This window comes from Glycine soja, chromosome 15 (assembly GCF_004193775.1).
Source record: "Glycine soja cultivar W05 chromosome 15, ASM419377v2, whole genome shotgun sequence".
Taxonomy (NCBI): Eukaryota; Viridiplantae; Streptophyta; class Magnoliopsida; order Fabales; family Fabaceae; genus Glycine; species Glycine soja.
The window spans coordinates 40,241,295-40,252,700 of NC_041016.1; the positions used below are offsets into that span (position 1 = coordinate 40,241,295).

Below are 11,406 nucleotides of genomic sequence, written 5' to 3' on the forward strand. Positions count from 1 at the left end.
TCTGAACATTTGATGGCAAATGCTTTCCAAGAAGGAGGGGATGATGAGAATCCTAAAACTGTCCAAATACAGGGACCTATGACCAAGAATATGATCACCAAATAGTTAGTAGATACCCTCCAACAAATGGTAATAGACATACTTAACAAGACCCAAGTGGAAAAGGATGAAAGACCAGAGACAGAGGCACTACTAAGCATATTAATCGTTGTTGAAGGCCCAGACTAATTTGAAGACTCATGCCAAATATGTTCTATTTTTTATTTATAATTTTTTTCATTATAATTTTGGCCAAAACTAATTTAAAGGTCCATGTCTATCTCTATTTTTTTCGTTCAGATACACTATATGTATGAATTTCATTTTCAATAGAAGCACTTTTGCATTTGATAAAAATTTTGTGGGAACTTACTTCTCTTTGGGTTCCTCGTTTAACCAATCTTGGAATTATCAAAGGTAATTCTTGTGGCGTCTATCCTGCCTCTTCAGTGACGTCATCCAAGACTATGTAGGATGTATCAGGCGATCCACTCCTAGTCACTAAATTTTATACTTTTTTCAATCTCTATTTCTTCTAAAAAATGTACTTTCTTAATCCTTATTTCTTATTATTATCGAAATTATTTAGAAACTAATCATTGAATCAAAAACACTTTTTTCAAAAGTTATTATATTATCTTATTATAATTCAAATGAACATATTTATCGAAATTATAAATGTAATTTGTATTAAATATTAGACAATTCTCTATTAAGTTAAAAATTAATAACTTATTTTTTTAACTAAAAATAACTCATAATAAAAAATGGATTCTATGTTTTAGTTTTAAATATTTATTTGTTAACAGAATCATTTAATAAAAATCATTTAGTATCTTAAAAATATTTTTCTTTTTGAAAAAATAAATATAATTTTTACAATTAACACCGGTATTTTTTTTACGTAAAAAATATTCACAAGTAACACTTTAAAGAGTCTTGAAAACTCATGCAATGAACAATCCTTCAACCCTTGGTTTCCTAAAAGAACATTTGATTCTTTATAATTAATAAACTTTCTTATATAACAAGAGATCCAGTAAAAAGGCCACACAAATAATAAAACAAAGTAACAAACTATAAAATAAATGCTAATAAGATAATAAGAGGATAGATAAGATAAAATACTAACAAAAAAGCCTTGCAGATTCCGATCAATTCAAAGATGGATGCGACCTTCCCACCATCCCCTTTCCATATTCCGTTATTATTATCGTTTTCTCTCATTTTCTGACAATTTCTCTTGTTCTTTCTCTAATGGCGGTTGCAGCCTTCAAATCCTCTTCGCGAAGAGCAACCCAGTCTTCCGCGCCTTCGAACGCGCCTCCGAACACGACGTCGTCTTCTGGCAGATCCTCCACCAGAGCTCCGAACCCGACTCGCAGGTCGAGGAGCGTGAGCGCGTTCTCCAGGGGCAGTTCCGACATTTCCACGGCCACCGAGTTCCTCAACAAGAGGGACAACCCTCTCTTCTTCGACGAAAAGCAATCCGCCACTGTTTTTCTTCTGGAAACTTCCACGCCCGCGAATTCGGCGCGAAGCACCGAACCGGGTCGGATGGAAACGGGTCGGGCCTTATTCAGAGTGAATTCGGGTCGACGCACCCGCTCCGCTTCGCAGTGCCCGGTTTCGAGGCGGAATCTGAACTTTTATACTTCCGAGGTAAGTCAATTTTTTTTTGTTAGCTGAGGTGATTGAACCCACGAGCTTTGTTTTTTCCTTCCTTTTTCTTTAACTTTCCAACTCACCTTATTTTTCCAATGGGAGACGATAATTAAATTGGTGTTTTTAATTACAATTAAAAAATGTTAATTAATTTTGTTTAAAGAATATGGAATGTGAATCGAGGAATGAATGTTTTGTTTATTTTGTGTCTTTATTACAGCATTTTGAGTGTTTGGAAACGCAAATTTGTATCGAGAATTTCACGTTAGTCCTGATTATTTAATATCAAGAGAAATGTTGCACTGCATCCTGTATTACAAATCTTCCAAGTACTTGAATAAATAAATGTAGTAATAACTTAAATTTTTTTTCCAACAATATCTTGAAAATTTAAAACGGATATGTGGAAGATTTAAAAGTAGGACAATACTTAAATACAGTTCTCTAATCTGAATGGAAGTTTCACCTCAAAGGATAACGTAGATTATTGAGACTCCAACTTTGATTGGAGAATATTACCAACAAAACTTAAGTAACTGTATTTAAGCTTTGTCCTTATAATTATTCATATTATAAATGTAAGTTGGAATGCTTTGAAATGAATAACTATATAATTAGAGGGTAATAGATAGACATGTACTTTATGTAAAAGTTTTTAGATTGTCAACAGGTAAAAAATGATCCTAATTAAGGTAATTATTGTAAGTCAAAGAATTTAACAATTTATAATTGGATGACAATGGAAAAAACTTATAGACAATGATATTTAAGGTAATTATTAAAATTCAACGGACTTATCATATATGAAAATTTTGTAATTGAATGATAATGGAAAATTCTTTTAGAGATCCTAATTATGATGTGTAAGGGACTACCTTCGTTCCTTTTCATTTTCTTTTAAGGTTGTTTTGTAAAAAACAAGAAATGCTATAAATTTTCTTGATTCTAATAAAATAGTTTTTGAGTTTCCTATTTTACCCATTTCTCTTTCCACTCCACAATAAATGCATGTGTTAATTAATTAAAGATAAGGAAACTGGTAAGGGTATAATTGATAAAAGAGTAATTAATGTGATTTTGAACTTTACAAATGACATAAATAGGAACAAAAATTCCTCAAAAATCCAACAAGTAAAAAGGAAGGAGGGAGTAATTATTATAAAAGTCAACAAACCTTCCATAAACTAATATGACAATTTATAATTGGATAACAATTTAAAAAACTTAAGATTGACAGTGCATATATAATTTATTCTATATAAAGTAAATCAAATTAAAATGGCAGGCACAGGACACATTAGTCCAAATAATGTAAAAATTTCACATCAGTCTTAAAAGCAATAAAAAGGTGATGTTAATCCTTAAACACTTGACACATTAGTCACTCAAAAGGATTAATAGAACTAATATTTATGGTTCTTCCATAGGGACTAAGATGAAGTTTTTGTACTTTTGACGTTTGAGGACTAATGTGTTTCTCAAGCACAAATATGGAGATTCACTGAAGAGTTGAGACTCCTAGACATTGTCAATGAGGGAATGTGTCATGAACAAAAAAAAGTAGTCTCCTTTGGTGCAGTGTATTTTTGAGATGCTTGCATACGAAAAAGAAAGAATGTAAGGAAAAGATATAGTTGTATAGTCTTGTGTACAATATCAATTTACACTGTTAATTATTCAAATTAAGCATATGCAAGGATAAGGCTACATACAATGATCCTCTGCCATACGTTCGCATAGTGAGGAGCCTTTGCCCTCTGGGCATTGGGGTACGTTAGAGTATTCTAATTAAATTCAATAATGAAATTTTACAGTATTAGTGCATTCTAATTAAATTCTATAATGAAACTTTCGTTGTTATGGTGTGCGACATTGAAAGAAGGGTATCAAAGGTGTTTAACTTATTTGCAAATTTTCTGTTTGTGAAGAGTGAAGCTGAATCTAAAGAAGGGAATGGTTTGAAGTTAGTGGGGAGTAACAGAAAAGGTGGTTTGGTTGGAAGAAGTGAGAATGGTGTGACTGGTCAAGTGAAAGATTTGCAGACGTGGTCTAGTCGGCATTTGACAGTTGAGGTCTCAGATAGTTTTGCTGCCACTTTGGTAAGTTCCTTCACTTACTGGTGTGTGCTTGAGGCATATTAGAAACATTGAGATGAGGAACAATTTTCTTATTGTTTAGTGATCATTTTGTTTGTCTATAGCCTGGTCTGCAAACTCAAACCTGTGATGATGAAGCTTCGACGGCAAGTTCTGGATTTGGTTCTGATGAGAAAACTATCAAGGCAGTTTTTGAACAAATGAAGGTGAGGTATAACAAAGCTTGTATACTGTTATGTCTGGATTAATTGAAAGGAAAGGAATTGAATAATATTAATTATTATTGGTAAAGCCTCAAGTCGATCCTTCAAAGTTAGACATACCACCACATTAGTTCTCTAGAATTTTTGTCTCAAGGGACTAATTGCTTAATAAAATCTTTGGAGGACTGTTACAGTGATGTTCTAGATCTTTGAAGAACTAGTTTAGTGATGAAATTTTTCGGAGGACTTATGTGGTGATGCGTGTAACTTTGGACAACTAGTTTGAAGGTTCACTTCAAAATATGGTGAAATTGAATGAAACCAAGTGGAACCAATTCCATTTTTCCCCATCTGTTATCTCTGTTATCTTCCAATTTTGTGGTATACTTTTTTAGTCTGCAATGTGGTGGTTTTCTTTTTATCAGCAAAAATAATATATATTATAGTCATAAGGTTAGTACAAGTAGTACTGATATATATACGTTGTTTCGATACTATGTAAAGACCTATGGAGTCCTAATACAGGTTGTATTGCAAGAATTAAATATCCATAGTTTTGGATTAATGTAGACATCCCTCCAAAAAAATTAAACTATAGAACATTTCCCCCTGATTAAAAAACCCGACTGTTACATTGCTAGCCCATGAATGAAAAGGGATATCAAATCCTTTTTCCATATATTTGAGCCATATCCAGCAGAAAAATATGGCGTCCTCCATCATCTTTTGACCGTTGAAACTTTCAAATGAGAAAACAATCTTGTTTCTATGATACCATATACACCAAGTTAAAGAAATCACCACGTTTGCCATCGCTGAATTCTAATACCCTTGAGATATCCGTGAGAGTGCTGAAGAAAATGGTCTCTAGGTGATTCTGGAAAAGCACCAGCTATGTTTAACCAAGACAATGCTTCCCACCATAGAGGCAATATTTTATCACTGCCAAAAAACAGATGGGACGCATCCTCCTTAGTAGATCGACAGAAAGGGCAAGATGCATCATTCAGATCCACATTCCTCCTCCTCAAATTGGCCTTTGTTGGTAGCCTATCCCGAATCAACCTCGAAGCAAATGTGACTCTTTACTTGGAACTTTGAGCTTCCATAATTCCTTAAACACTTCATCATCATTTTCCTCTAATAAGTGTCTATTGATCACTTTGTAAGCGCTGCCCACTGTATGTACCCCACTGGGATCCACTCGCCCCCAACATCAACTATCTTGCTGATTAAGTTACAGTACCATACCCTTGATGTCCTCCATGAATTTTGCAACTATATCTATCTCCACTTCCCTAAAAAGCCTCCTCCATAGCAGCTGCCATTCCCATCCACCTACTGATGCGACCCCCAACTACTGAACAAAATGATGTTGTTGTTGGGATATGCTATACATATGTGGATATTTCTCCAACAGCGAGATCCCTCCAACCAGCCAACCATCTTCCCAAAACTTCACCTTTGACCCACATCCGATATTTCATTTTAACCCACTTCTGAACCAACTCCCCTCCTCAAATGCATTGCAGATGCTACTTAGATCCCGCCACAAAATTGAATCTCTACTATTTCTTCTTGATTCATCCAGACTTCTCCAACTTCCATATTTGGAATCTAATACTTTCGTCCACAATTCTCCTTGATGGTGGAAGAGGTTCTATCGCCATTTTCCGAGTAAAGCACGGTTGAATTTTACTAAATCCTGCATGCCACTCCACCTTTCTCCTTAGGCAGACAGATTGTCTCCCAGTTTACCCATGCATTCTTCTGCTGGTTTGAACTCCCCCACAAGAACCACCGCTGCAACCTCACTAGTCTCCTGACCACCTTCTTTGGAGCCCTGAAAAAAGAAAAGAAGAAAATAGAAATTGAATTTAGGACTGACTTGATGAGAGTCACCCTTTCCCCAAAAGATAGGTATCTTTAATTCCATTTTGATAATTTTCTCTCACACCTCAAAAACTATAGGATCCCATGTCTCACTACGCCTTGGTTTTGCCCCAATAGGGATACCCAAATACTAAAAGGGTATGGACAACATTCTGCAACTTAGGTAATTGGCCGTGTTTTGTATCCAATGATGAGACATGCCAATTGCCCCAAATTTGTTTTTGGCAAAATTAATCCTCAACCCCGACACTAACTCTGCAACTTAGGTAATTGGCCGTGTTTTGTATCCAATGATGAGACATGCCAATTGCCCCAAATTTGCTTTTGGCAAAATTAATCCTCAACCCCGACACTAACTCAAAGCTCCTCAGCATGACCTTGATTGCTTTTACATTCTCCAATGATGCTTTTCCAAAGAAAATTGTATCATCAGCATGACCTTGATATCCACCTCATCCCTCCCTACCTTAAACCCTTCAAATAGATTCTTATCCTGAGCTTCTCGCATCAATCCAGTTAGCCCCTCAGCTACAATGTTGAACAAGAATGGGGCTAGTGGATCTTCTTGCCTGAGACCTCTCTGAGGGGAAAACTCATTTGGCTTCCATTTACAAGTATTGATATTGAGGCTGTCTTCAAGCAACCCTCAATCCACTTAACCCATTTGATGCAGAACCCCATTCGGTTCATCATATATGTCAGAAAATCCCAGCATATAGAGTCATGCCTTTTCATAGTCAACTTTGAACACCAGACAACTTTTATTGCATCTCTTTGCTTCTTCCACAACTTCATTAGCTATAACTGCGTTGTGCAGTAAATGCCTGCCCTCCATAAAAGCAGATTGGTGTTCTTCTATTATATAAGGCAGCACCTTCTTAAGTTTTCTAGATAGGACTTTTGCCACAATTTTGTAAATACAGCCTATTAAAGAGATAGGTCTGTAATGATTGAGGCCTTGAGAATCGTGTACCTTAGGGATCAGCACCAGAAAAGATGCATTGCTAGCTTTGGGGATAGCTCCATTAGCATGAGATTCATTAAAAAAGGGAAGCACATCTGGTTTGAGGATATCCCGGAACTCTTTGATGAATTTAAAATTTAATCCATCTGGTCCAAGGCTTTTCGCACTACCACAATCCCAGATTGCTGCCCTCACTTCCTCCTCTTCAATACGTGCCACCAACAGATCATTATGTTGCTGATCAATAGACTTGAATCTGACCCCATTCAGCCTCGGTCTCTCCCAATCAGGTTCCTCAAATCTCCTTTTGAAAAAAGTTTGGTTTTCTCTTTAACTCTACTTGGCTCATCTATCCAGCACCCACCAACATACACTCCTCTAAGCATATTGTAACGTCGCTTCCAATTTACAGTCAAGTGAAAATATCTAGAGTTGCAATCCTCTTCCTTAACCCATCTTGATCTTGCCTTTTGCCAAGCAATGGATTCAACTGAGCTTGCTACCCGCCATAAATCCTCATGCAATTGTTTTCTCAATTTATCCTCTTCCTCATTCATCTGCAATGTGGTGGTATATGATAGAACCAACCTTATAGTTTATAATCTATTCTATCATAACATATCTGAACAATATTATAGTTATTTTATTCCATTTCATCTCAGTTTTATTTCATTCCTCCTACCATTAAAGATCCACACAATGTTACGTATCATCATGTCATGTCATGCATGCTTAAAAAAAACATTATGCCACAGGTTCATTGATGAAGGTTCTATTTTTCTACATATAGGAAATTTCAATCCATGACAAATTATTCTTGCTAGGGAGAAACTTTAATGTTTCTATGATACAAGACTAGGCATAAAATTAATAATTGTTCTTGATGACAAATGGATAACTTTTGGTATGTGTTTGGGTCTTGAATTCTGCAGTCAGTACAGGGAGATATGCCAGAAGCCAGTGATATATATGAAACAGTTCGTTCTGAAGTGAGGCGTGCTATTTCTGAGATTCAGATTGACCTTGAAAGTGTTTGTTTCATGAACTCTTATCTTTTTCATTGTCAACTGGCTCTATTTGAATTGATTTAGCTCATGGTGATTGATACAATATGTCATTATTTAATGAAAACATTTCTCTCTATGAGTGTGTGTGTCTGTCTAAGACTAATAATTAAAATCATGCATTATAAATATTTAGAAAGCCGTCAAAGAAAAAGGTTGGATAAGACCCCTACTAGTCATTATTATAACAGAATAAGCAAAGAAGCAGGGCATGGCAGATTGGCAGTTCATTCTCTGTGATTGTATCATAAACTTGTAGCTGATAAAAATTTGAGGAAAATTTCTTCAGGTCTTTTCATTTTAGAAGTTGAAAATTCAACTGGTCCAGGAATACAACACCACGGCATTATACATGAAGTGTAGCAATTCCTGCATGTCTTGTGATTTTCAGTTATATTTCCAGGGTAGTGCATACTCACATTATTCATTATATTTCTTTCCTTATATCTTGTACTAAAAAATTTGGGTGCTCATCACATCTTACAAAGTCTGAATAGTTGAGTACTATTTGTTGTTGATGCATGAATGCTTAATTTTTAATTGTAATATAATTAGAAAAGGAAGTTTTGTGCTATTTTCTAACTTGTTTCTGACGGAATTTTAGGCTATCCAAAGGAGTAATGCTACTTCCATTGCTGTTACTAATGTGTCTGATGTTCCTCCTGACTTGGTAAACCCTGGTGCAGTAGAATTAGTTTTAGAGATTAGAAGAGAGTATGCCAGAAAGCTTGAAGAGGTGATATTCTCTCCTTGGAGTATGGTTAACTTTTTCTTTGTTTGTTGATGGTCATCACATATGTGGCAACTCTCAAATGAGTCACCCATTCATTTACCCTTTCCAAACCAAATGACTACAGACAGTGGCGAATCACATTATAATGAGGGGTGCAAATGCACCCCCTCATTTTTTAAAAATTACTTATAAATATGTTGAGTGTAGATTTTGCCCCTCCTAATTTTGTGTATTTGACTCCCCCGCTCCTATTTTTTTACCCCTTTCATAATATCAATTATTATATTTCATTTTTTAAATAAATTGCCCCCCCCCCCCCCCCCCCCCTCCCCACTTAGGGTCCTAGATCTGCCATTGACTACAGAACATCTTGCCCAGCCCTAATGTGTTTTTCCTCAAGTAGTTTGTCTTGTGTATTCAGGTTCCAGTTTCTACTTTAAATTGCACTTTATTAAGTAGACCTTGTCATACTTGCAGTCCCAGGAGCGAGCGAGAAATCTTCGAGCAGATCTGGCTGTTGAAGAACATCGTGGACGAGAACTTGATAGAATATTGAAAGAAGTTCTTCCATATCCCAAGACCCCTATTATACAAAAGCCTCGTCCAGCAAGAAAAGTAGGTTTTCTTTTGGCATTTTGTTTAGTCTAATGCATCTTTTCAAACTTGTTGTGTGAGATTCTTAAATACATTGCCCATTAAAACACATGTAGCGTGTGTTCTATTCTGTGTTGTACATGGACCATATTCTTTATAAATTACGTATTTAGAGAGGAAACATTTGCCTAGGGGGGCTATAGGATAAAAGCAGAAAGATGAGGGGGAAATCTAAAAAAAACTTGTTTCAGACATGTACTAAGCACAAATTTTATCTTTTAATTATGAATCTTGAATCTTCATATGGACTTCTCATGGATGGGAAGAAGCTTCTACTATTTTTAGCTGTGTTATAAATAAAATATGATTTCTGACCACATGAACTTCAAAATATTAAATTGCAAAAGCCCGTCTGTTTTTTCAAGTATTGAAGTCAAGATATCGATGTTTCCCTTGTTGAGATTTCTAATCAGATATACTGAATCTTATTTATGCATATTTTAACTCATTAATCTCACAGCTATGTGGGATGAAGATGATGATATTGTAGTTGTTGTAGTTAGATAGTTTTTGTTTATTGATGATATTTAATTCTATTTCATTGTTAATGAACCAAAAACGTGGTCACAGTCTAGCATTGAAAGAAGGAGGATGTCAAAACGTCTTGCAGAAGATGCCAAGGCTTATTTTGATGAGTGTGTCTCGCTATCAACTTTTGATAGTTCTGACTTTTCATCTCCAGAGGATCCCCCACTCAATTTCGTTGGTCCTCCTACTCCATCTGGCAGCCCTGTATGTTTAACTGAGGCAAGTTCTAATGCTTCAGTTTCTAATTTCATTGGTAGTTTCCTCAATGATTAACAGGTCTATCTTGATATTCTTTTCTTGCATAATATTTTTCTGAATCTGAAATAAACTCAAATGATAATAATATCTTGTTACTTAATCTTATTCCAATGTAATAATATTTGAAACCTGCTATCTTGGTGGCTCAAGACATTAATACTGAAATATATTAACTAATTAAGGGCTAGATACCATCATGCTTATAGATATTTGAGAATGGGATTTAAAATATATGCATTCTAATATAATTATCCATCAAAAGAGGCGTGTTATAAGCTTCAGATTTTAGTGTTTGCCTTTTCATGCTGATATTAGACCTTATAATAAATTCAAGGCTGCTTAATTTTGTGCCGGTAACATTTTTCTCACACACAACACAGTCAAAGAGTGAACTCTTGTCAAATGGCTTGTTAGGGGAGATCTTGTACAAAAGTTAGTAAGTGGAGGAAAGGTTTTCTAATATATGGAGTGATCATTTGCTTCAACTTTTAATGAGGACATAGTCATGTGCTAATATTGATTCCAATTCCTTAATTTTTCATTCCATTGAATGTAAAGGATTTATGAAAAAAAGCATTGGAAACTGTTAGGTGATGTAAACCAGTTTTTGAATTTCTTGACTTCGTTGCATATTTTGTCTTTCCATGTAGCTGATCTCACCTAGTGGGATAAGGTTTTGTGGGATAAGGTTTTGTTACTGTTGTTGTTACATATTCTGCCTTGGTCTTACACGCCCCTAAAAGGAGTTATGAACATGAATTTTCTGAAAATAAATCTTACATTTTCGCAGGAATCCGGCACACGAGGACAATCCATGAATATCCATTATGACATTTCACAACCACCTGCTAACATTGATACTGTGGGAGATTTTCACGGTCAAGTCAGTTCAATCACTGACAGCACAGAAACTGGTAGCAAACCCTGCTTCTCCTTTGCACAGAAACCATCTGAAACCTCTGCACTTCAACAAGACATCCAACAGTACATAAAAAAGTTCGAAAAAAATGTTTTGAAGTCTTCAACTATGAGATCAAACTATTGTGACCCTCGTGAGTATAGTTTTCAATCATCAGCGGAGAGCTTGTTGATTGATAGAGTACTGCTAAAAAGTAGAATTGAGTCTGGTAGTTTGTTACTCTGTGGTGGTGGTGGTAATAATTTGTTATCTAAATTTTCTGGGATAGGGATTTGACTTGGGAGACATAGATTAAGCAACTCTTTTATTTATTTATATATGCCTTGTAATTTTGACCTTATCATTTACACATGTAATATAAATCTAAATGTACATCTGTTTGCCTATTCA

General features: G+C 35.4%; 1 protein-coding gene across 1 annotated transcript; it reads left to right on the forward strand.

Annotated features, from left to right (window-relative positions):
* Nucleotides 1-1,115: 1,115 nt before the first annotated feature.
* LOC114386631 lies at nt 1,116-11,406 on the forward strand. The gene is made up of 8 exons (XM_028346661.1): nt 1,116-1,701; nt 3,633-3,803; nt 3,905-4,006; nt 7,793-7,891; nt 8,529-8,660; nt 9,135-9,272; nt 9,882-10,058; nt 10,888-11,406. The coding sequence occupies exons 1-8, from the start codon at nt 1,297-1,299 to the stop codon at nt 11,290-11,292; spliced, it is 1,629 nt and encodes a 542-aa protein (XP_028202462.1). The 5' UTR covers nt 1,116-1,296; the 3' UTR covers nt 11,293-11,406.

Bases quoted from the DNA above. Each gene is read 5' to 3' on its own strand.
- LOC114386631 (XM_028346661.1), top strand. From the start codon at position 1,297: ATGGCGGTTGCAGCCTTCAAATCCTCTTCGCGAAGAGCAACCCAGTCT. The intron at 7,892-8,528 runs GTTTGTTTCATG...ACGGAATTTTAG, and splicing joins TTCAGATTGACCTTGAAAGT to GCTATCCAAAGGAGTAATGC. The intron at 9,273-9,881 runs GTAGGTTTTCTT...ACGTGGTCACAG, and splicing joins AGCCTCGTCCAGCAAGAAAA to TCTAGCATTGAAAGAAGGAG.